Source organism: Ailuropoda melanoleuca, chromosome 8 (genome assembly GCF_002007445.2).
Source record: "Ailuropoda melanoleuca isolate Jingjing chromosome 8, ASM200744v2, whole genome shotgun sequence".
Taxonomy (NCBI): domain Eukaryota; kingdom Metazoa; phylum Chordata; class Mammalia; order Carnivora; family Ursidae; genus Ailuropoda; species Ailuropoda melanoleuca.
This window is the reverse complement of record NC_048225.1, coordinates 52,155,734-52,182,835: the sequence shown is the minus strand read 5'-3', so window position 1 is coordinate 52,182,835 and position 27,102 is coordinate 52,155,734. Positions and strand designations below refer to the sequence as shown.

General features: G+C 36.4%; 1 protein-coding gene across 1 annotated transcript in view; it reads left to right on the top strand.

Moving 5' to 3' along the window:
* Nucleotides 1–26,819, top strand: part of ACER3 (alkaline ceramidase 3) — a 78,244-nt gene extending 51,425 nt beyond the window's left edge. The window contains exons 7-10 of the mRNA XM_011237774.3: nt 13,282–13,383; nt 20,558–20,662; nt 25,849–25,894; nt 26,398–26,819. Of these exons, the coding sequence (XP_011236076.2) occupies nt 13,282–13,383; nt 20,558–20,662; nt 25,849–25,894; nt 26,398–26,451 (307 nt within the window). The 3' untranslated portion in view covers nt 26,452–26,819. The remainder of the gene's footprint in view (nt 1–13,281; nt 13,384–20,557; nt 20,663–25,848; nt 25,895–26,397) is intronic.
* The last annotated feature ends 283 nt before the right edge of the window (nt 26,820–27,102 follow it).

Below are 27,102 nucleotides of genomic sequence, written 5' to 3'. Positions count from 1 at the left end.
GCACTCAGCATGATTTACTGGAGATAAGTACAAGTTGTTGACTGTGTCAATAGTTCATCCCTTTCTATTGCTGAGTAATATTCTGTGATATGGATGTACCACAGTTTAACCATTGACCTGTTAAATGACATCTGGATTGTTTCTAGTTTTTGACTATAAAGAATAAAGTTGCTATGAACATTTGCTTATAGGTTTCTGTGTGAATGTAAATTTTCCCTTCTCTGGAATAAATGCCCAGAGTGGAATTGCTGAGTTGTATCATGGTTATATGTTTAGTTTTTCTTGGAACTGCCATACTATTTTCAAGGGTGGGTCTACCATTTTACATTTCCACCAGCAGTATATGAGTAACCCAGTTTCTCTGCGTTCTTGTCAGCATTTTGTGTTGTCACTATTTTTTATTTTAGCCATTCTTACAGGTATGCACTAATCTCTTGTTTTAATTTTCACTTCCCTAATGTCTAAAGATGAACATATTTTCACGTACTTATTTACCATCTGTATATCCTCTTTGTTAAAATGATTGTTCGTGTCTTTACCCATTTTCTGATGGTATTGTTTCTCTCTTTTTTTTTAGTTGAGTTTTGAGAATTCTTTATATATTTTAGATACTAATCCTTCATCAAATATGTAGCTCACAAATATTTTCTCTCCTCGTCTATACCTTGTCTTCTCATACTCTTCACAGTCTTTCATAGAGCAAAAAGTTTTGATGAAGTTCAATTATGTTTTCATTTTATGGATCATACTTTTGGTGTCAAATATAAGGACTCTTTCCCTAAACCTAGATTTTTTCCTGTTTTTTTTTTTTCTAAAAGTTTTGTATAGTTTTACATTTTACATTTGAGTTCATGATTTAGTTTTAGTTAATTTTTATATAAGGTATAAGGCTAGGTCAAGGTTCATTTTTTTTTACCTATGAATATCCAGCTGCCCCAGGACCACTGGTTGAAAAGGCTGTCTGAAATTTCTCCACTGTTTTGTTTGTGCTATTTCCTCAAAAATGATTCATTTGGGTAGATTTGTTTCTGGGTTTTTATTTTGTTACATTGATCTGTGTGTCTGTCCCTCCACCAGTGACACACTCTCTTGATTACTGTAGCTGTATATAAAACAACTCTTCAGATCATGTAGACCGACTCCTCTCAGTTCTTTTAAAAATTGTTTCAGCTGTTTAGGTTCCCTTGTCTTTCCATATAAATTTTACAATATATATTAAAATATGTGTATATTTAAAATTTTTGTTGGGATTTTAATAGGAATTGCATTAAACCTGCATATCAATTTGCAAAAGAATTCACATCTTTACTATGTTGAGTCTTCTAATCTATAAACGCACGTGTCTCTCCATTTATTTTGATCGTCTTTGATTTTGTTCCTCAGCATTTTGGAGTTTACTTTTCTTGAACAATTATAAATGGTATTTTATTTTTAAATTTGGATGTCCGCATGTTCATTGCTATTATATAGAAATACAGTTGGGTTTTTTTATGTTTATCTTGTGTTCTGCCACCTTGCTGAACTTAATAGTTTTAGAAGACTTTTATAGATCCCTTGAGATTTGCTGCAAATAGGGACAGTTTTTATCATCCTTTCTAATGTATGTGCTTTTGATTTCCATTTTCGCCTATTGTCCTATCTAGAACTTCCAGGACTATATTGAATAAGAGTGGTAAAAGTAGATATCCTTTTCAATTTTAGGGGAAATGTATTCAGTCTTTCACCATTAACTTAAGTGCAGTGTTAGCTGTATGGTTTTTGCAGATATTCTTTATCAAGTTGAGAAAGTAGTTCAATTTCATCAGAAATTTTTTTATATCAATTGATTTGATCATGATTTTTTCTGCAGTTTATGAGTATGGTGTTACTACATTGATTTTCAAATATTGAACCAGCTTTGTATTGTGAATGAACCCAACTTAATCATGGTATAAAATTATTTTTATATGTTGCCAAATGATACTTGTTAATATTTTGTTAAGGATTTTTACATCTATAATCATGAAGGGTATTGTTTATAGTTTTATTTTTTGTTTCACAGTTCTAGAGGCTAGAAGTCAGAAATCAAGGTGTCAGTATGGCCATGATTCCTTTGAAACCTGTAGGAGAATCCATCCTTACTTCTTAGCTTCTGGTGATTTGCTGGCAATCTCTGGCACTCCTTGACTTTTACCCACATAATTTCAGTCTCTGCCTGTGTTATGCCACGGTGTTGTCCTGTGTTTCCGTGTCTTTACATGGTTGTTTTCTTATAAGATTATCAGTCATATTGGATTAGGAGCCCACTCTACTCCAGTATAACCTCATTTTAACTAATTATATCTCAATGACCCTATTTCCAGATAAGGTTACATTCTGGGACTTAGGACTTCAGCTATCCTTTTTGAGGGGAAAAACTTAACCTACAGCAGTGCTTTTCCGTGCACCTCTTAAAATATGCATTTTACATGCATTTATAACTACATCAGATAGTATTATGATTTTTGCCCCACCATAAAACATAATTTAGAAACTCAAAAGGGAAAGAAAAATGTATTATATTTACTTATATTTTTACTCTTTCCATTTCTCTTTCTTCCTCTCTAACATTCTAAGATTCCTACTCTCCTCATTTCCTTTCTGTTTAGAAAACTTCCTTAGCCATTCTTTTAGGGTAGATCTGTTGGCATTAAATCCTCTAGGTTTTTCTTCATGTGAGAATGTGTCTTGATTTCTTCACTGGATACAGAATTCTAGGTTGACAGTTCTCTTTCAGAACTTGAAAAATGTTGTGCAACTTTCTTCTGGCCTTCAGGTTTTCTGATGAGAGATCCTGTCATTCAAATAGTTTATTTCTTATAGTATAGGAAAAGTGTTGCTTCTCTCTCACTCTTCAGGATTTCCCCTTGTCTTTAGTATTCAGATTTTGTCTGTGATGTGTCTTGATGTGGATTTCTTTGGGTTTAACATATTTGAGGTTAGCTCAGCTTCTTGAATCTGTGGGTTTACAGCGTTTTTTTGTTATGGGGGAAGGAGTTTTTTTGGCTAAACTTGAAAGTTTTCAGGCATTATTTCAAGTACTTTTCAGCCCTGCCTTCTTTCTTCTCTCCTTCCAGGACACCAATAATATGAATGCCAGATCTTTTGTTATAGTCCTGCCTTCTTATGGCCTGATGAGGAAGGAAGTCTAGACTCCCCACTCCATCTTTGCAGCATGGATGGGGGTGAGGCTAGAGTTTTTTCTGAGGTGTTTGGCTATAGAAGAGTAGTTACTATGTAAGTTTTTGCTCTTGCTAGGCTGCCTCTTTCCTGGTCATTTGGCTTGAGAGAGCAGGCTTTTGTTGGGCTGTTTTTTTTTTTGGTCTATACCCAGTGGCATTTCTGGGTTGCTAGCATCTTCAGTTCCAACTCTGGGATATATGAGGTAAAAAAGAAAATACATGGAACTTACCACTGTAGTGTAACTCAGGTCCCAGAATCTCTAGCCAGTTGGCCTTCTTCTCTCCACCTTTCAGAGTCTTCTTATGTTTGTTTTTATATTGTTCGGGATTTTTAATTGTACTTAGTGGGAGGAGCAGGGGAAAGTGTGTCTGTTTCATCTTCCCAGAAGCAGAAGTCCCTAATTTATTCTGCTTTTAATCTAGGCACCTTAGGGAAGTGTAAAGAAGCATAAAATACAGTTCTTGCCTTAAATCAAGTCCAAAAGATAGGATGCCAATACCTTTAGAAACACGAATGACAGATCTGTAAAAAGTGTGTAACAGTGGAAGTCCTAGGAAATAAAACATCTTTCTTTTATCTGTCTTGCCACAGCTTCTTTCTTATATCTCCATTTGCTGATCATTTTTTTAGTGTTGTTCATTGTTTACCTGTCTCTCTTGTCCATCTAGATTATGTTTCTTGAAGTCTTAGTTATCATAGTAACCTCTGGAACTCAGAATAGTGCTTATCAGTAAAGATATTTTAAAATCAGATTGAAACTCTAGAACTTGTTTTTTGTTTGTTTTTGTTTTTTACTATGACAAGATATGCCTGAAAATCTCTTTTATAACAAAACGTCTAGAAATTATGGATAAAGCACAACAAGCATCCTTTTAAATGCACAGCTGAATTACAAGGCACCTTGTCTTTCATCCTTAGGAAAGATGGACTTTTAGGTAGGAAAAATGACTCCCCTGTGAATTTATAATCACTGTTCTGCCTTCCCACAGATTTTGGATTCAATACACATTATTGTCTGGGAAACTTCAAGGTGTTAAATTATCTTAAACTGATCCAACATTCCTAGAGCCCCAGTATATCGGAGAGAAGCAAAAGCAAATTATCTTTAAAGAAATGTAGTTTCATGTAAGCCCTTAGGATTTCTGCAGATTGAATGGAGATCAAACAAGTGTACACGATCAGTTCCAAAACCAGAGGAAATAAGCTACCATAAGTAAAAGTCAGGAGAAACACAAATCAGTAGACATAAACCCCCCAAATCAGATGCTGAAATATAAAGTAACTATTTAGGAAATACTTAATGAATGAAGGAGAAAATGAAAAGGTGACCAAGGAACAGGAAATTATCAAAAGTGAAATTCCAGATTTGAAAAAGAATCAAAGAACTTCTAACATTAAAAAATATATATTGAAATAAAAAACTCAATGGATAAGCTAAAAAGTAGATTAGACACAGATGAAGAGAGAATTAATTAAACCGGAAGGCAAATCTAAAGAAGTAAGCCAGAAAGCACTATAGAGAAATAACCCTTCTTATTGCAGTTCCAAGGGAAGGAAGAGCAAAAATTGAGACAGAATAGTATTCAAAGAGACAGTAGGTGTAATGTAGATGTTAGAAAGCTAAAAGCTGTATTTCCCTTATTTCTTTTGCCGATAAGTTTCCAGATACCTTCAGGTTCGGCCAATCACATGTATTCACATAAAATTGAATTCAGAACCAATTTAAGTGAGGGAGAGAAATGGTAGTATATAAGGCATCCAGTTACTGGTGTGGATCTAGGGTGTGCATCATGGCTCTGGAAACAAATGTGATGATAGCTTTCCTGATCTATGAATTATATCGAAGGTTGCAATATGGTGCTGGGTGCAGCAGTGGTTCAGAGGCTTCCCAATTCTCCAGCTTCCTAAATGTAAAAAAGAAAAAAGTTCCTTTGGCAAGATAATTCTGTGGTAGTGTTCATGAGTCATTCCTAGAGAGCCTAATCCTTGCTCATTCATCATTTTGGTTGGAATTGAATATTAAGTGCTTTTCTGCTCTAAATAGATATTATTGGCAGTTGAATCCTGATTGTTACCTGTAAAAAAAAGCATACTGAAATTGCTGAAATCCAAAGACAAAGATCTTAAAACATCCAGAGATAAAAGCTATATTGCCAACAAAGGAATAGTCAACAGCAGACTTATCAACAGCAACAGTGGAAGCCAAAACACAGTAGACTATTATCTTCAAAATGCTGAGAGAAATTAACTGTCACCTTAGAATTGTATACCCAAATATCTTTCAAAAACAGGCACAAGATAAAGACATTTTAAAACAAACAGTAATGGGGAAAGTTTACCAATATACCTCACCAAAAGACTTTCCCTTTAGAAACTACTTTAGCTGGTAGAGAAAAAATAATAAACCTGTGGGATTATCTGAACAAACTATTGTGACTAATATCTAATTTGAGATATTTTTAAATGAAACTAAAGTGAGGGACAAAATAATATGAAATACAAGAGGATAATCTTAGTTACATAGTTAGTTCCTAAGGTCCTTTTTATTTGGGAAGAAGGTACAGACAGTGATTAATTTTAGATTTTACATGTGTATTTTTGATAACCATTAGAAACAGTAATTGATTTTGTTGTGACTTTCAAAAACATGAGGGAACAAATGGAGTTATATAAACTCAATCCAAAAGAAATTAGGAAAAGAAGAGTAAAAAGGGAAGCAGAGAGAAGTCAGAACAAATACAAAGCAGAAAATAAAAGGATAGAAATAATTCAAAATATATCAATAATCACAGTAAATATAAGTGGACAAAGCTAAGCAATTAAAAACAAAGACTCTCAAGCAGGGGAAAAGAAATCCAGCTATGTGCTATTCATAAAAAGTGTTATTAAAACATAAATACACAGTATGTTGCACACCCACCACAAAACATACATAGCTTAAGAGTTGTATCTTTTTTCTCAGTGGGTACCAGTTGTAAATAGGAATGAACTAGGAGCCAAAATGTGAAACCAAAAATGAAGCAGCTACGTGTAGTTAGTAATTTCTGGTTTAAACTGTAACTGAACATTGTGGCTTTATATGTATTATTTTATATTATACTTTTCCCATCACTGATAGTTTGGACATTAATAAAAGAAATTCCATAGTTTTTAATATCATAAAATGAGAATATTTCAACAGTATATTCTAGAAAGCAGTATACTAATTGAAGTGAATGGATATAGCTTTAAACCTTTGTCTCTAATGCCTTAACTGTCTAATGATTAAAACTTTTAAAAGCATGGTATTAATAGTCAGCATGCTGGACCAAGAAGTAAACACTGAAGTGGTTAGAGCAGGTACTGATGCTGTCAGTGTTTAGCACTATGTGTTTAGCTGTGTTTATGGTAAAAAAGTGTAGTATTGGACTAGCTAGCTAGTATTGCTGCCTTACATAACTCCCAAGGGGAAAGCAGGACTTGACTAAGTGCTCCGTTTCTTTAAGTTACTGCTATTATCCTTGGCTTGGCTGCAATGTCATGCAGATTTATGTGGCTGCTATTTTCATTTACTTAGCATTACTTTAGTACCTTGAGGGGAGAGCCAGAGATTCTCTCTTCAGCTGACTAGCAATGGCCATTTAACTGCAGTAGGAAAAAAACAAAAAAAAAATTTTTCTATGAAAATTGGTGACAACTGGCACTTAAGATCAGAAGAAGAGCTGTTTATATTTGATGCTTAAGATGCTGTCTGCCCAAAGCTCTGAAAGACTTTAAGATAGAAAGTAATACTACAATACTACTGAGCTTTCATAGAATTATTGCATTTGATAATAAAACCCACCTGATTAGTCTCAAAAAAATCCACATAAATACACAGTATTTTTTAAAAGAAAAGAATATAAAAACAATATGTGCCACACAAATACTGACTAAAAGAAAGCTGGACTAGCTATTTTAATAACAGAAAAAATTTAAGGCATTATTTAAACAAATAAAACAAATGTGTTTGCTACATTATTATTAAAAGATTTGATTTACCAGGGGAAAAAAAAGGCAGTGCTAAACCTTGTATGAAAAATTTTAAGCAAAAATTGACAGAATTACAGAGAAGTATATCAATGCTCAATCATGCTGAAATATTTTAATACAGTAACCATATGGACAAGTATACAGACAAAATTTGAATAATACAATAACAAGTTGATTTAATATATTTAAGTTAAAGAAGGTGGTCTTCTCAAGCAGGCATGAAGTAGTTATTAAATCTACCAGACACTAGTTTAAAAGCAAAGTTCAACAAACTTCAAAGTATAACATGTTCTCTGACTATAGTACAATTAGTTAAAACAGGATTCATCAAAATAGCCCATATATTTGGAAACTTAAAACCACACTTGTAAATACAAGTAAAAAAAAAAAATCACAGTAGAAATAATACTTATAAACTAATCATAGTGAAAGTACTACAAATCAAGTACTACAAAGTACTGGTTCTTAGAGGGAAATTTATGCCTTAGATGTTCACATTAGAAGTAGAGAAGCTGAAGAATAATGAACTAAGCATACAACTTCAATAATTAGAAAATGGATCAGTAGAATCAATCCACACAGAAATAAAGGGCAGAAATTAAAACAGATATAATATTGAAGATCAACATCTTCAATCTAATTTTGCTCCCTTCTGAAACCCTACTAAGACTCCAACAAAGGAATTTATTTATAAATCATAAACCCACAAGAAGACTCAATAAAATTTTAAAAGCTGGAAAGTAGATGGATTACTGCTAACCCAAGAAAGCTGAATTTTAAACAAAGAACCTCCAGTTTACATCAGAATTTTCTCAGGTATCAAGTATCAAGCATTAACAGCAACAGACAGTTTGGAAAAGCAGATGAAGAGGGCTCTAAAATAAAGATGATTGGTTAAAAGCCTTAAGCTGTTAAATGCTTACGGTCCCCTCACCTACTCCACACCGCTGAACAACGCCAGGAGCCTATAGGTTTATTCTCTGCGCAGGGTGAACGATGTCTCTAGATTGGGTTTTGCCAAACACAACTGAGCATGTGAATATCATGGTGAAATCAGAGAAATTGGGTGACCTTATGCATTTTGAATGTTGAATGTAAAAACCTCTAAGCAGAAAATTGAGAGAATCTTCTTTTAGGGAATATGAGAAGCCTAAAAGACTTAAAGATACTGATTTGGGGGTTCCCCAAGAATTGGCCCAGCAAAATAGCCCTACAATAAAGGTTACTAGTCTAAGGGCCTCAACCACATACTTAGAGCTTGTGGTCACCTTTTTCGTTTCCCATTCTAAAGAATGAGGAAACACTACCAGACATGATGAATGCATCCAATATGAAAGATAGAGGCCAAAACAAATGGGGGGGGGATCAACTTAGGAGAAACACTTATGCATGAAGAAGAAAACAAATGTCATTAATCCATTCATATTTCTAGAAATACACTATATCTATGAGTCAAGAGTGGGATGCAATATAAAAAAAGGAACATTCAGAGAATCCCCCCCCCCCGCCGCCAAAGATACTAAAAATATGGTAAAATGGAAAACTGAAGTGAATGGTTTGAAAAATACAGTTAAAGAAGCCACTGGAATTCCTTCCCCTGAACACACATTGTGATTTCATTATGGTCCATCATCCCCCATCCACCGGTAAGAATCTACTGCACAAAAGACACTAAACCCATGGTATATTCCAGAGTAAATAAGACAACACGAGGCCTCAGGACCCTTGGGCCCACTCATCACCACTGCTGTGGAGAAACAGTGAAGTGTTTCCTCAAGTCTGGGCTTCACAGCAGAAAAGGCAGAAGCAAACACACACACACACACACACACACACCTGGGTGCCATCAGGATGATGAGAAAGAGATGGAGAAGAGACTCAATAGAAATATTACTGGGCCAGATACAAGGACCAACATAAAAAAGGGGAGGGGGCAATGCATATAAAATGGAAGAGAAGGAATTCATTATCAAAATTACTTAAGAAAATACCCTGCAATTGAAAGACATGAATTATTCCACTGGAACAACCCACTGGCTCTTCAACACAATGGGTAGAAATAGACCCATGACAGTTTCAGAATTCTTGATAAGGAAGATTCCACAAGTTTGTAGAGTTAGAAGGCAGACATACATACAAAGGATCAGGAATCAGAATGGTTTGGGGCTTATCAAAACAAAACTGGCAGCTAGAATTCTAACTTAGAATCCTGCAGCCAACCAAACTACCAACTCATATATCTGAGTTCTCAAAAAAGCTTATAGCCTATAAACTATTACTCAGAAACCTACTGAAGGCTGTATAATGAGAGAGTAAACCAAAAAGGAGGAAGACATGAGATAAAAGACATAGGAAATCCAGTGTCGAGAGGGGTAAAGGCAATTCTCAGGGTGAAGAGGAGAGTAAGGGACTTCTCATATTTATAGCTATACACTAGTGAGGAAGGCAGTCCAGAATGAAGCAGTGTGACTCCAGACCCAGATATGTTGAGGGCCTTCTGTATTATATATTCTTATACCTGATAATAATGGGTAGTCTGTCCCCAGAATCTTATCTGTATTTAGCTTATAGGGACCATGTCCTGAGAAATTCTTGCTCTCTCCTGTGTACCCTGCTGCCTGGATAACCAAAGACATTCATTTCACCCCACAGAAGAATTTTGCTTTGAACTACTGCTGAGAGCTGAAGATTGGCCCTGGTAAGTAAGCTTAGAAGCAGAAAATAGAGAGTACCCTATTCCCATCGAGCATATTCTGTCACATCTCAGCACCTGGCCCACACTGCAGCTCTGCCAGATGCCTTCACTGTGTTGAGCCTTGTTTCCTGGGACTCATTCTTGCCTCCCCTAAATGGGGTTATGATAAACTCTGAAAAGCTGAAGACAGACCGTGACTCTTTTAACCTAATCTTTTCTGAGAACCTTCATCAGACAGTGGCAGTAATGCTTTTTCCACACACAGCCAGGTTTGTGCTTTCCTGATGGTTTTTAAATTACCCTTTTTCATTCATTTATATACAGATACTTCCAGTTAAAAAAAGAAAATATTTGAGAAAATCTATTCTTGTCGTTCACCATACTTAAAAGGAGAAAAAATACATGAAGATAGCAGTAGATTTAGAAGGAGCATTCTGTAAAATTCAACAGCTATTTACAAACTAAAAACAAAATAGAACCCTTTACAAATTAGTTAATAGAAGGGAACTTCCTTAACCTGTAAACTCTACAGCATCTAACATATATAGTCATGAAATGTTTTAAAAAGTTATCTTTAAGGGGCGCCTGGGTGGCACAGCGGTTAAGCGTCTGCCTTCAGCTCAGGGCGTGATCCTGGCGTTCCGGGATCGAGCCCCACATCAGGCTCCTCCGCTATGCCTGCTTCTTCCTCTCCCACTCCCCCTGCTTGTGTTCCCTCTCTCGCTGGCTGTCTCTATCTCTGTCCAATAAATTTTTAAAAGAATCTTTAAAAAAAAAAGTTATCTTTAAAATGAAGAATAAAACAAGAATATTATCACCACTTCTATTCAACATTATACTGGTTGAAGGCTTGTCCAATATAGTATTTGCAAATCACATGATCATGTACAGAAAATGTCATGGAACATGTACCAAAAAACTACTACAAGTAGTAAGTTGGAATTCAACAAGGTCATGGAATTCAAATGAATATTCAAAAATCATATTTCTATATATTAGCAGCAAACAATTGAAAAGTGAAATTTCAAAAGTACGATTTCCAGTAGCACCAAAAAACATCAGAGGTTTTAAGGATTAAATTTAGCAACTGTGTGTAAGACCTGCATATGGGAAACAACAATGAACAGTTTTTCGCTGAGAGGAATTTAAGAAGACCTAAATAAACAGATAGATGTACCATTTTCATGGATTCAAAAACTCAATATTGTTAAGATGTCAGTTCTCCCCAGCTGACCTATAGGTTTAATGCAGTCACAATCAAAATCTCTGCAGGCTTTTTGGTAAAAATTGAGAAACTGATTCTGAAATTTACATGGGAATGCAAAGGATCTAGAAGAACCAAAACAGTTTTAAAAAAGAATGACATGGGCGCCTGGGTGGCTCCATCAATTAGGCGACTGCCTTCAGCTCAGGTCGTAATCCGGGAATTCTGGAATCAAGCCTTGTGTGGGGCTCCCTGCTCGGTATGGAGCCTGCTTCTCTTGTCTCCTTCCCCTCCCCTGCCCCCACCGTGCTCCCACGAGCGCTCTCTCTCAAAAGAATAAATAAAATCTTTAAAAAAAAAATGAATGACAAAGAGGACTTACACTCCTTGGTTTACTCTGTGCTGCAGTAATCAAGACAATGTGGTGTTGGTGGTAAGAATGAAATATAGATCAATAAAACATCCAGAAGTAAACCATTCATCCATACTGACCTGATGTTAAGTAAACATTCAAAGGTAATTCTGTAGAGGGAAGGATAATCTTTTCAATAAATTGTGCTGAAACAACTGTATATTCTTATTTTTTAAATGAACTTAAACTCATGCCATTACAAAATTTAATGCCATTACAAAAATTGCTAGAATTGAATCATATCCCTAAATGTAAAAGCTAAAATTATAAAACTTCTAGAAGAAAGTATAGAAGTCTTTGCAGCCTCTGGTTAGACAAAGTTATTAAATAGGATACAAAAAATACAAACTATAATGAAAAAATTAAAATATTGAACTTCATCAAAATAACAAATTTTTTTCCTTCAAAAGACATTGTTAAGAAAGTGAAAGACAAATCACAGACTTGGAGAAAATACAAAATATATATATCCAACAAAGGACTTTATATTTAGAATATATAAAGAACTCTTACAACCCAATAAGAAGGCACAGTTTTTTTAACAGGCAAAGATTTAACAAACTGTATCAAAGAAGATACATGGATGGCAAATAGCACATGAGAAGATGTTTCATAACATTAGTCATTAGGGAAATGCAAATTAAAACAACAGTGAGATACTAACACCCACAAGGAGCAACTAAAATGAAAAAAAATACCCACGTTATGCCAAATGTTGGTGAGGATATAGAACAAAAAACATTCGTACACTGCTGGTGGGAATGTAAAATTATACAGTCACTTAGGAAAACAGTTTAACAGTACCTTAAAAATGTTTAACATTCACCTGCTGTACAATACAGCTATTCCTGTCCTAGCTTTTTACCCAAGAGAAATGAAAGCATACGTTCATACAAAAACTTACTTATCAGTGGTCATAGCTATTTTATTTGCTATAGAAAAAAATGGAAACAATATAAATGTCCACCAACATTTGGACAGATAAACAAATTGTGGTATATCCATACAGTGGAATACTACTAAGCAATTAAAGGACATGAAGGATTGATACACATAACCACATGGATGAATTTTAAAATAATTATGCCAAGTGAAAGAAGGCATACAATGAAGAGGATGTACTGTGTTATTCCATTTATATAACATTCTGAAAAATGCAAACTAGCTTTTGGCAATGATAAATATGTTTATCACCTTGATTGTAGTGTTTCATGGATATATACAAATGTACCAATAAAATGTGCGCTTGAAATATATTCAGTTAAGTGAAGTCAGTGATACATCATTGAAGCTATAAAAATAGGTAAGCTACTGTTCTTGTTTTGGGTAACTCACCAAGCTTCAATTTCCTTATCAGCGAAGTGCAAAGATTATAATACCTTCTTCACAGGGTTTATTTGAAGATTTTATTCATTTGCTTGTGTATCTAATTGACTATGGTGCCTGCTGACACTGAGCAGGTGACTCAGTCAATGTTAATTCTATTCCAGCATCTGCTGCCTCTTCCAGGGGACTGATGAAGTTATTGGGGGGCCTTAAGATTACTTTTTGGAAACACTTAGCAAAGTCTTAATGGCATATTTTTTCTCATTTTTTTAATGGCTAAATGTAATAGGCAAATGTATTAGAGAATTTAATAGATAGGTTTGCTTTTAATACTAACGAAAACCTTTCCTTCTCATGAAAGCAGTGGCTTCAAGCTCTGATCATGACACGACTTAACAAAATTTCAGTTTGCTTTCCTTTTTTTCCCCACAGGGTTTATCCATGGCTCAGAGGACTGGGATATACATCCTTGGGTATATTTTTAATGGGATTTCTGTTATGGAACGTAGATAACATCTTTTGTGATTCACTGAGGTAAGATATATTTTCAATCTTTGAGAAATATTTTTAGAAGCAATCTATTAAGCAGAAAATTTCATAGGCATATAGAATTATTAGTGCCATGAAGTGAATTTTTGCCATTGTTGAAGTTAAATTCTGAGAATACTTGTTTAATTAACCTAAAAATTTGGACCTAAGACAATTTTGTAATATCTGTAGGGATTTTTGTGTGTATGTATCACAGAATTATAGAGTTGACCAGATGTTAATTAGGCCTCTGAAATCTCCCTAATCTGCTGTGTTGAAGAAATACTAATGATATGTAAGAAGCATATAAGATACGTGTATACGGGGCGCCTGGATGGCTCAGTCGTTGAGCGTCTGCCTTTGGCTCAGGGCGTGATCCCGGCGTTCTGGGATCGAGCCCCACATCAGGCTCCTCCGCTGAAAGCCTGCTTCTTCCTCTCCTACTCCCCCTGCTTGTGCTCCCTCTCTCACTGGCTGTCTCTCTCTCTCTCTCTGTCAAATAAATAAATAAATAAAATATTTAAAAAAAAAATAATAAGATACATGTATATAATTTTGTACTTTAGTATACTTAATGTTATTTTCTAAGAAAGGCAAGTGTTTCTTTTACCATCTTGTCAACAATTATATATTGACTAGAGTTTGATTTTGCATCTCTGCACCTTAGTCTGTCACTAAGAAATATCTTTCTGGGCCTCAGTTTCCATAAACTGAACATGTTGAAGAGGTTAAACTAGTGGGTCCTTCCAACTCAGAATTTTGTGCCCTGAAGTTTTGCATAAACACATAAATTGAAAAGCACAAGAGAGAGGCAATGGGCAGAATTCTGTGGGAAATCTGCAGGATGAATGACGTGGTCTCTTCAGCATAAATTGCAGGGGGGTAAAAAAAGGGAAGAGGAACATATAGATTAAAAGAGACTAAAGGGGCATCTGGGTGGCTCATTTGGTTAAGTGTCTGATTCTTGATTTTGGCTCAGGTCATGATCACAGGGTGGTGAGATGGAGCCCTGTGTGTCAGCCTCTGCACTCATCACAGAGTCTGCATGGGATTCTCTCTCTCTCCCCCTGCCCCTCCCCCTACGGGTGCACGTGCGCTCTCGATCAAAAGAAAGAAAGAAAAAAATATTTAAAAATAAATAAGAGACTTAAGAGATAATACTATATCAATCAAATGCAGTGTGTTGATTTTCTTTAATTCTGATTCAAGCAAACAAACTGCAAAACAAAATTTTAAATTTATGAGATTATTGGAACTTTAATCTATAATTGAATATTTTGTGATATTAAGGGATTATTGTTAATATTTTATGTGTGAAAATGGTATTACTGTTATGTTTTTTTGTTTTTTTGTTTTCTTTTTTTTTAGAGAGATAGGCAGCGAGAGAGGGAACACAAGCAGGGGAAGTGGGAGAGGAAGAAGCAGGCTCCCAGCAGAGGAGCCCGATGTGGGGCTCGATCCCAGAACCCTGGGATCACTCCCTGAGCCGAAGGCAGATGCTTAACTACTGAGCCACCCAGGTGCCCCTGTTATGTTTTAAAGGGGTTCTTTTGGGTCACCTGGGTGGCTCAGTTGGTTAAGCGTCTGCCTTCGGGTCAGGTCATGATCCCAGGGCCCTAGGATCGAGTCCCACATCGGGCTCCTTGCTCAGCAGGGAGCCTGATTCTCCCTCTGCCTCCTGCTCCCTCTGCTTTTGCTCTCTCTCTCTCTTTCTCTGATAAATAAATAAAATCTTTATAAGAAAAGCTCTTTGTAAAAAAATTAAAAAATAGATTTTTTTAAGATTGATTGATTGATTGATTGATTTATTAGAGAGCGTGCACAAGCAGGAGGGGCAGAGGGAGAGGGAGAGAAAATCCCAAGCAGACTCCACTCTAAGTGTGAAGCCCGACCTGGGGCTTGATCTCATGACCCTGAGATGACAACCCCAAGATTACAGCCTGAGCGGAAACCAAGAGTCAGTCACTCAACTGACTGCACCACCCAGGCACCCCTTTTTAAAGAGGTTTTAATTTTTTAGAGACACATACTGAAATATTTAGAGTTAAAATGATACAATATCTGGGATTTGCTTCAAAATGTGGAAGGGGAGAAGTGGATGGAGCCTAGATGATTGGCTGTAAGTTATAATTGTTGAAGCTGGATTATGGGTTCATTATAATTTTGCCCACTTTTGCACATGTTTGAAATTTTCCATAATAAAAAATTAAATAAGTAAATGTATATTTTAAATGTACACAAACAAACAAGTAATATACCCTGCTTAGAAAACTAAGTTCTGAATGAGTGGTTCTGAATCAGAATTACCCATCAGATGCCCCAGTGTTTACACTGCTGAGATAGTCATCATCCTCTGGGTAAGAGCCACTAAGAAATAAAGTAGGTTCTTAGAGATGGTAGTTTTCTCAAAAATTCATAGGATATCTAGAGAAATAGTTTTACATTGATTTTTTTCCCTTCTAATAAATGAGAATATCAATAGAGTACACGCTTAATCAAAAGATATAGAATTTGAGACTCAGCTGTGCCACTTGGCTTAGTGACTTGGGCAGCTTGGTTTCTGATTTTTAGGTTCCTCATCTGTAAAGCAAAAGTAATAATAGCTACCTCAAAGACTCACTATGAAGTGAAATAATATTTACAAAAGCACTTTATAGACTGTATGGTGCTCATCTAAGATGACGGTTGTGTGTAGGGCAAGGAAAAACATGTATTTGGTTTCTTTTTTTTTTTTTTTAAAGATTTTATTTATTTATTTGACAGAGATAGAGACAGCCAGCAAGAGAGAGAACACAAGCAGGGGGAGTGGGAGAGGAAGAAGCAGGCTCATAGTGGAGGAGCCTGATGTGGGGCTCGATCCCATAACGCCGGGATCACGCCCTGAGCCGAAGGCAGACGCTTAACCGCTGTGCCACCCAGGCGCCCCATGTATTTGGTTTCTTGAATGAATAGCTAAGTAGACCAATGTTTCCCAAATTGTGTTCCAGGAAACACTTGTTCCATAAAGTGTTAGTAAGATACTGCTTGAAGAAAGGGTTCTGTCCAAAATTAGATTTAAAGCTAAAGACTGTAGTAGTTAGAGATACAAACAGACATTATATCATTCTTAAAGGGTCTATCCAACAAGAGGATCTAACAATTATAAATATCTATGCCCCCAACATGGGAGCAGCCAGCTACATAAGCCAACTGTTAACCAAAATAAAAAGATATATATAATAATACATTAATAGTAGGGGACCTCAACACTCCACTCTCAGCAATAGACAGATCATCTAAGCAGAAAATCAGCAAATATACAAGAGCTTTGAATGACACACTGGACCAGATGGACCTCATAGATAAATACAGAACATTCCACCCTAAAACAACAGAATACTCATTCTTCTCGAATGCACATGGAACTTCTCCAGAATGGACCACATACTGGGTCACAAATCAGGTCTCAATCAATACCAAAAGATTGAGATTATTCCCTGCATATTCTTAGACCACAATGCTTTGAAACTAGAACTTAATCACAAGAAAAAAATTGGAAGAAATTCAAACACTTGGAAGCTGAAGACCATCCTGCTTAAGAATGTCTGGGTCAACCAGGAAATCAAGGAAGAACTTAAACAATTTATGGAAACCAATGAAAACAAAAACACATCAGTCCAAAACCTATGGGATACTGCAAAGGTGGTCCTAAGGGGGAAATACATAGCCATCCAAGCCTCACTTAAAAAAATAGAAAAATCCAGAATATACAATCTATCTTTACAACTTAACTGGAGAAGGAACAACAAAGAAGGCCTAAGCCATGCATGAGAAGAGAAATAATTAAGATTAGAGCAGAGATCAATGAATTAGAAACCAGAAACACAGTAGAGCAGATTAAGGAAACTGGAAGCTGGTTCTTTGAAAGAATTAATAAGATCAATAAACCACAGGCCAGACTTATCCAAAAGAAAAGAGAAAGGTCCCAAATTAATAAAATTATGATTGAAAGGGGAGAGGTCATGAGTAACACCAAGGAAATGGAAACAATTATTAGAAATTATTATCAACAACTATATGCCAATAAATTAAGCAACCTGGGAGAAATGGATGCCTTCCTGGAAACCTATAAATTACCATGACTGAAACAGGAAGAAATTGACAACCTGAATGGACCAATAACCAGTAACAATATTGGAGCAGTTATCAAAAACCTCCCAAAAAACAAGAGTCCAGGGCCTGATGGATTCCCTGGTGAATTCTACCCAACATTCAAAGAAGCAATAATACCTATTCTCCTGAAGCTGTTTCAAATAATAGAAACAGAAGGAAAACTTCCAAACTCATTCTATGAGGCCAGCATTACCTTGATCCCAAAACCAGGGAAAGACCCCATCAAAAAGGAGAATTGCAGACCGATATCCCTGATGAATATGGATGCCAAAATTCTCAACAAGATCCTAGCTAATAGGATCCAACAGTACATTAAAAGGATTATCCATCAAGACCAGGTGCCCTGGGATACAAGGGTGGTTCAACATTGCAAATCAATCAGTGTGATAGAACATAATAAGAGACAAGAACCATACAGTCCTCTCAATTAATGCAGATAAAGCATTTGACAAAATACAGCATCCTTTCCTGATTAAAACTGTTCAGAGTGTAGGGATAAAGCGTACATTCCTCAATTTCATAAAAACCATCTATGAAAAGCACTCAGCAAATATCATTCTCAGTGGGGAAAAGCTAAGAGCCTTTCCCTTAAGATCAAGAACATGACAGGATGCCCACTCTCGCCACTGTTACTCAACATAGTACTAGAAATCCTAGCAACAGCGATCAGACAACAAAAAGAAATAAGGGGTATTCAGATTGGAAAAGAAGAAGTCAAACTCTGTCTCTTGGTAGATAACATCATACTTTATGTGGAAAACTCAAAAGACTCCACCCCCAAACTACTAGAACTCATACAGCAATTCAGTAATGTGGCAGGATACAAAATCAGTGCACAGAAATCAGTTGCTTTCCTATACACTAACAATGTAACTGTAGGAAGAGAAATTAGGGAGTCGATTCCATTTACAGTAGCACCAAAAACCATGAGATACCTTGGAATAAACCTAACCAAAGAGGTAAAGGATCTATACTCTAGAAACTACAGAACACTTATGAAAGAAATTGAAGAAGACACGAAAAGATGGAAAAACATTCCATGCTCGTGGATCAGAAGAATAAACATTGTTAAAATGTCTATGCTACCCCAGAGCAGTCTATACTTTCAACGCCATCCTGATCAAAATACCAATGCCATTTTTCAAAGTGCTGGAACAAACAATCCTAAAATTTGTATGGAACAGAAAAGACTCAGAATTGCCAAGGAAATATTGAAAAAGAAAAACAAAGCTGGGGGCATCACGTTGCCTGATTTCAAGCTATACTACAAAGCTGTGATCACCAAGACAACATGGTACTGGCACAAAAACAGACGCATAGATCAATGGAACAAAATAGAGAGTCCAAATACAGACCCTTAACTCTATGGTCAACTAGTCTTTGACAAAGCAGGAAAAAATATCCAATGGAAAAAAGACAGTCTCTTCAATAAATGGTGCTGGGAAAATTGGACAGTCATATACAGAAGAATGAAACTCAACCATTCTTTTATACCATACACAAAGATAAACTCTAAATGGATGAAAGACCTCGATGTGAGACAGGAATCCATCAAATTCATAGAGAAGAACATAAGCCGTAACCTCTTCGACACTGGCCACAGCAACTTCTTTCATGACACGTCTCCAAAGGCAAGGGAAACAAAAGCAAAAATGAACTTTTGGGACTTCATCAAGATAAAAAGCTTTGGCACAGCAAAGGAAACAGTCAACAAAACGAAGAGACAACCCATGGAATGGGAGAAGATATTTGCAAATGACATTACAGATAAAGAGCTGGTATCCAAGATATATAAAGAACTTCTCAAACTCAACGCCCGAAAAACAAATAAGTCAAAAAATGGGCAGAAGATATGAACAGACACTTTTCTAAAGAAGACATACGATTGGATAACAGACACATGAAAAAATGTTCAACATCATTAGCTATCAGGGAAATTCAAATCAAAACCACATTGAGATACCACCTTACACAGTTAGAATGGCAAAAATTGACAAGACAAGAAACAACAAGTGTTGGAGAGGTTGTGGAGAAAGGGGAGCCCTCTTACACTGTTGGTGGAAATGCAGGTTGGTGCAGCCACTTTGGAAAACTGTGGAGGTTCCGCAAAAGGTTGGAAATTGAGCTACCCTATGACCCAGCAATTGCACTGCTGGGTATTTACCCCAAAGATACAGATGTAGTGAAAAAAAGCGCCATATGCACCCCAATGTTCATAGCAGCAATGTCCACAATAGCCAAACTATTGGAGTGGAAGGAGCCGAGACGCTCTTCAACAGATGAATGGGTAAAGAAGATGTGGTCTGTATGTACAATGGAATATTACTCAGCCATCAGAAAGGATGATTACCCAACATTTGCATCGACACGGATAGTACTGGAGGAGATTATGCAAGTGAAATAAGTCAAGCATATGAATTATCATATGGTTCATCTCATGTAGACGAATCATGAGAGACTGTGAACTCTGGAAACAAACTGAGGGTGTGAAAGGGGAGGGGAGTGGGGGGATGGGTTAGCCCGGTGATGGGTATTAAGGAGGGCATGTATTACCTGGAGCACTGGGTGTTACACACAAACAATGAATCATGGAACACTACATCAAAAACTAATGAAGTACTGTATGGTGACTAATATAATAAAAAAAAAATAAAAAAATAAAGGGTTCTGTCCATTAGTACATTACCTAAAAGAAAATGAAAATAACTCTTATATAGTTCTACTAGGACTTCTCAAAACCTTCATTCTATTAATAGACGTTGCAGTCTCCAAGAGGGCAATAAACTATGTACTATTTTCTATGTTTTTTCTTTGAGCACAGAATCAATTCTTCATGGAACTTCTGCTAGAAACACTATTCCTCAAAATATACTTTGGAAAACAATATGCAGACTACAGCTAACTTAAGGAGATTAAATAATTGCCATATCTGAGAATAACATTTCAAAATGCTCAAAGGCTGTCAACATTAGTTGCTAAATATTGAAAAAATAATAATACGGTGATTTCTTTTCCCCTCTTTACACAGGAATTTTCGAAAGAAGGTGCCACCTATCATAGGAGTTGCCACACAGTTTCATGCATGGTGGCACATTTTAACTGGCCTTGGTTCTTATCTTCACATCCTTTTCAGGTAGGAAATAGAGACCTTTTTTAAAGCATAGTATTGAAGTGTTTTTTCCTTTATCCTTCAAATAGGATGGTGTAAACATAAAACATCAGAGACAAAAATCAAGAACTTATGTTCTAGGTTTCCCTCTGCCCCTGGGTGACCTTAAGCAAGTCCCTACCCTCTCTGAAGTTTAGTTAGTTTTCTCATCCTTTTTTTTTTTTTTTTAAGATTTTATTTATTTATTTGTCAGAGAGAGAGAGGCTGTGCAAGCAGGGGGAGCGGCAGGCAGAGGGAGAGGGAGCCCGATGTGGGACTCAATCCCAGGACCCTGAGCCAAAGGCAGACACTTAACCGACTGAGCCACCCAAGTGTCCCTAGTTTTCCTTAAAGTGAGATAGTTATACTAACTGACCTCTGACACGTGATCTACATTTTAAGTAACCATTCATTTCCTTTTTTAGAGCAAGTAGTACGTAAACATTTCCATTTATTGTTTATCAACATATCTTTGTTTATAGAGAAAAAATTTAGAGGGGAAAAAGCAGCCAGAGTAGCAGACTGGGAAAGCATGAGTATCAGCAGTCCCCAGCTTAATTTGTCTCCTTCCCTGAGATAAATTGGTTACCACTTCTCTTCCCTTGCTCAAGAGTCTGTTAGAGGTCAGTCATTTACAACAAAAATGAAATTAGAATTCTCTCTGATCACACTATTCAAATAATGCCTCCATATCATTCTCCCCTTACCGGGCCTTATTTTTCTTCAAAGCATTTATGAACAGTTATATATATTTGTTTGCCTCCACCAGCTAGACTTAAAGTTCCTTGAGATAAGGGATTTTATCTTATTCACTGCTACCCTCTCAAATGCTTAGAACAATACTCATCAGATAGTAAGCATTCAGTATATATTGTTAAATGATTTAATGAATGAATGTGTACCTGCTGATCTCTTTACTAGGGGATCAGAATATGTTTAATCTCAAATTCTTCTCAAGAGTTGAAAGAGCTGAAATATTTCTAGAAAGGGAAAGAAAATTTTCCTTTGAACCAATGTGAAAATTTACTCAACTGAAATTTGTAGAATACTTCCTCAAAATAACATTTGCATAGCTCCTCTCTGGAGATTAACTTATTTAAGCAACCTGACTTATCTAAAATAGAACTACCTGAGAATTATGGAAAAAGAACGTCTGTGCAGCTAAGTAAGAATCATTGAATTTATGCTGTGAGGAGCTCAAGGTTATTAATCATGGAAGAGCTCTTAAACTCTGACTGTCAGTATATTTATCTTACTTTTTACAACTGGTTACTACGTTGATTATTTGGATTCTCAGCCCATAGCACCTTAGAAATAGCTAATTTAACAGGGAAGGGATAGGCAATGTTTGAGGAAATTGAAAAATGATAGAAAAGGAGAAATAAGAACAACTATAAAATGAGCCTGAGAATTACAAACTTAACACTGCCCAAGAAGTCCCGAGGACATTACTGCAGCGTGATACAATACAGTAATAAATTTCTATAATAAATAAGTGAAAGTATACTCATCCCATGCTATTTTAAAAGGTTAGGGTTCCCAATTCCCACTTCCCTTTTTCACCTTCCCCTTTCCATCTCCCTTCACTTTCTCCTTCTGTCCTCCTGGTATGGAAACCCTTCAGGGAAGTGGGGTAATGAGGGGAAGAAGTGCTGTGCTGAGGTGGCAGCATTCAGTGTCTAAGGAATGAGGAAAGGAGGTCAGAGGTAGCAGCATGCCGAGCTTCCGAGAAGATCTGATGGTGATGGGAAGTGGCTGCTGTGCACTGCAAGGAAGCAGAGTGTTGAGGGGAAGGGATATGGCAGGGTGGGTGGAGGAGGTGGCCGGAGTTAAGAAATGGGTTACACTGAACAAGTAAATTCATTGATTAAACAGTAAGTAAATCTATTGGGGATAACAAAACCTGATTTCTCCACTGTCTCAGACGGGATTTACAAATACGGAAGGAGGGAAAGCTAGACAGAATCTTGAGGAGGTTAGACTGGAATTTAAACTGTCAGGGGCACCTGGGTGGCTCAGTCATTTAAGCGTCTGACTTGGGCTCAGGTCATGATCTCAGGGTCCTGGGATTGAGCCCCACATCAGGCTCCCTGCTGACTGAGGAGTCTGCTTGTCACTCTCCCTCTCCCTCTGCTCCTCCCCTCACTCCCACTCTCTCTCAAATAAATAAAAATCTTTAGAAAAAAGTATTAGCGTGAGCTCACGAGTGTGACACAAACATAAATGTACACACAGATATGGAAAAAGATGTGTGTGTGTTGTATAAATTATAAATATATGTGTATACGTATGTTTACACATCCATGTATTGGCTAGCTCTATGAACCCCTGTGAGGGCTGAAAGGCAAGCTTTGGCCTTCTAAGCCAGAGATAGTGTCAGTATCAAAATTAAATAGCAAGAGTTTCAAGTTACAACCCATTGAATAAAATAAGAATCTGTGAGTGCATGCTAATATAAATAAATGAGGAGAAGGGAAAGCTCTTCCTTACAAAAGAATGCCAAATAACAAATGTAGAAGGAACAATGGACACGAATGATCACCATTTGGCAATCATCTTAGGGATAGTTGATATGTATTATTTATCAATGGATGCTCTGGCTGATAGGTGGGAGTATGATGAGGAACACATACTGGTGTAATTTAGATTATCTCCCTATGAAATACTAATACAAAGGGGGAGATGGTGACTTTTCAGTGAAGAAAACTGGCAGCAACCAACTTGACCCTGCATTTAAGGTTAACATTGCCCATGACAGAGCAGGTCATTATGGTGTATCTCCTGATAAAATGCACTGAAATGAGCTCAGCATCATTGTTTTAGTATTCCTGCCAAAAATGCATGGCCTGGGTCTGGTTATGAGGAAATATTGATGGACCTATGTTGAAGGTCCTTCTACAGAATGAAAGTCCTATATTTTTTAAGACTATCAAGTTCATGAGACAAGGAAAGACTGAAGACCTGTTCTAGTTAGAAAAAAAATTGTTAAGATATGAAAACTAAATGCAGTGCGTGTTTCTGGATAGCAACCTGGATCAGAAAGGAAAAAAAGGAGAAATTATTGGGACAGTCAATAAAATTAGTTACAATGAAGTCTTGAGTTGAATGTTAGCATTGTATTAATTTCCTGAGTGGAAGGGTTGTATGTATTATAGTAATTTAGGACACTGTCCTTGTTTTATGTGATACATATTGGAATATTTAGGGGTGATGGGCATCATGTCATACATGTATAGGATATATATACACTTGGACATGTGTTTGTGTGTGTGTGTGTGTGTGTGTGTGTGTAAAACAAATGTGGTTAAATGATAACAATTTGGCATCTGGGAGACAGGGATACGGAATTCTTCCTACCAATCTTGCAACTTTCCTGTAAGTTTGAAACTATTTTTAAATTTAAAAAATAACAAAGGAGAGGGAAAGGCCAATCTTCCAGATGATGAGGGGGGTGGGGGGGAGGGGGATATTTGGTGTAAATAAGCAAATAGAAAACTGATCATCTAAATGGTAATCAAAGTGCCTTCTAAAACAGAATATCCATTTTTGTGAAAAAGTGACGGCTAAATACATATATGTGCTCATAAATACTTAATTATCTTTGTAAGGGTGTATGTTAACTGGTAAGTACCAGCGTTTATCTCTCGACTGAAGGTACCAGGTAGGAGACAGACCTTTTTACTATGTATTCTTTCAAATCGTTACCAAATGATTATTATATTACCTATTGAAAAAAATTTTTTAATAAAACAGTGAGATATTTTTTATATCCATTAAGTGAACTCTGTAGTATTTTGAAATTTCCTTCTGTATTCTTTAGTTGCAGTGAAATGCTATGATCACCCATTACTTGTCAGTGTGAATTGATGTAACCCATTTGGAAAGAAATTCGATACTATATGTGTTTGTGAAAATGAAATATTTATATTTTTTATCCCAGTTATTATATTCCTTGGAATTTATCCTAAACAACCCAGAAAAGTGAAAATATGTGTGTACACTCAAATACGTTTATTACAGTGTCAGTTAATTAGCAAAGCAACAATGATAATGGAAGAAAAATAAATTACCCAATAAGGTAGAATTATAAAGTAAATTATAGTATATCTTTTATTCAGCCGTTTAAAATTATAAATGTGAAAATTTTATAACACATAGATATTTGCATAATTTTGACTTTTAAGTGAAACAGACTAAAATCATATGTAGGTAATTTATTAATCCTGTGTAAAAACTAATTTGTATGGAGACAAGGGTTAAAGTAAATACAGGAAAAAAAAGCATTTTGACTATATTTGGTGGCAGCGTTTTGACTTACTTTTTTTTTGTTTTGTTTTCTATTAATGTTAAAATGTTTTACTTTGATTTTTTTTTTAAGGAGACAGCGAAGATAGAATATGTTTTAGACATATTTCATCCTAAATAACTAAAATAAAAGAAGCTTGGGTATTCAAGCTTCAGTTTTAGAAATTTTGGTTTTTTGGGTACCTCACTGAATGAAGTATGCAAATAATATTTCAGAGGGATGATTTGAGAATTATTAATAATACAACACATGTGCCCTTTTAAGACTTAAGTACTGTACAAATGTTTGTTTCAAACAAAGAGTTAATACAGGGAAGTAAAAAGATCTGAGCTTGGAGCTTTGCTCCATCCCTTCATAACTGTGTAACAATCTTAGCCAAGTTATTTACTTGCACTGATTTAGAATCCAGTCTCGTCTTCATAGGTTACTTATTCTAAAGGCTACTGTGAGGAAGACTTTCGTGACCTTCCTGATCATCTCATACCTGTATTGTAATCATTATAGAGCTGGTATAACCACTTCCAAAATATTCTAAGAATACTCTACTTTAATCCTTGCTACCATATATCTTCGAAGATGAAACTGGCACTTATGATATGAATCATCAAGTATGAGTGGAGTGCTCCCCACTAAACTACAAACATCCTGAGGTCACAGTCTGAGAATATTCACTTCTGCCTTCCTTAGCATCTTGCCAAGTGTTCTGCATAGAGTAGCTGCTCAAAAAACAGTTGCTAAATGAACAAAGAATCTGCTAGTGTTGTTTTTTTTGTACAGAGGCACTATGGTTAAATTTGTCAGTAAGCCAGTTTTTATGAATTAAAAATTAATCTGAAGAGCTTTCCCCCCTCCCCTTTTCTTTCAGTTTATATACAAGAACTCTTTACCTGAGATACAGGCCAAAAGTAAAGGTAAGTTCCCTTCCTAGGGGTGGGTGTGTGTGCGTGTGTGCCTGCATGTGTGGATGTGTTGGGAGAGGCAGGGTATTGGGAGGATGAGCCACAGATGGAAGAAGGGGGTGGGGTGGAAAGGTAGTAGATAGAGTGAACCAGGTGCTCTTGAATCCCAGCTCTTCCATGTACGGCTCTATGACCTTGGGCAAGTCTGTTCTCTGCAAGCCTTAGTTTTTTCAACAATAAAATGAAGCTGTTAATAGCTACATTACAGAGTTGTTTTAAGGATCTGAGATGATTTAAACGCCCAGCTCCATGCCTGACAAAATAGAAGCTTAATCCATATAAATAAATTAAATAAAAATAGTTTCTGAGATCTGGTGCAAGTCTGGAAAGACCATGCCATACTCAGGCTGCTAATACCAGGACAGCTGTTAGCACACCTAGCTCATAGGTTCTTTCTCAGGGATAACACGCAGCAGTTACCTTCTTTCATTTTGTCCTCACTTGTTTCCAAACAGTTTCTCTTCGGAATCTGGCCAGTGATCCTGTTTGAGCCTCTCAGGAAGCACTGATGAATTATTCCACCAAGAAAACAAAAAAGCACCTACCATAGGTCTGGCCAAATGAATAAGGAAATCCTTAAAGATCTACACATTCAAATATATCATGACCATCAGAGCAAAGGAGTGACTTTCTGAGTAATGCTGCCAGTCTCACAGAGGATAAGGAATGGGGCTTGTTGGATGTTTAATGTCTTTATCTCATTGTCCTTCTCCTCCTCACCCTCACCCGAAGATGTTTAAAAAGACACAGACATGATGCGTGTGTATATACTTGAGTGCTGGAAAAATGAGGCTTTTCTTAACAGGTTAACAGTTTGTGCGGGTCGTAGGAAATTAACTTTTTTCCCTTTTTTGATAAAGTTTGCATGTGAATTATACTTTGCTTAATAGTTGATTAAATAATCAAAACAGCTAAGTACTGGCAAAACCTCGTATCCAGATGGCGAGCCGTGGAACCAGCACTTAGTGCTGTCAGCCTTGATTTATATTCTTGTCATAGTAACCTCATGAATGGTTTTCCAGGGTGAAAAAGAGCCATCTGTGGGATTCTGGTAGTTCTTCGCTGTCTGCCTTTGTGCTACTCAGTATGTCATGAGCAAGCTCCAGCCTGCCAGTAGGTTCCATACCTGCCGTATCCCAGATTTGCAGTTTGCTCTGGGG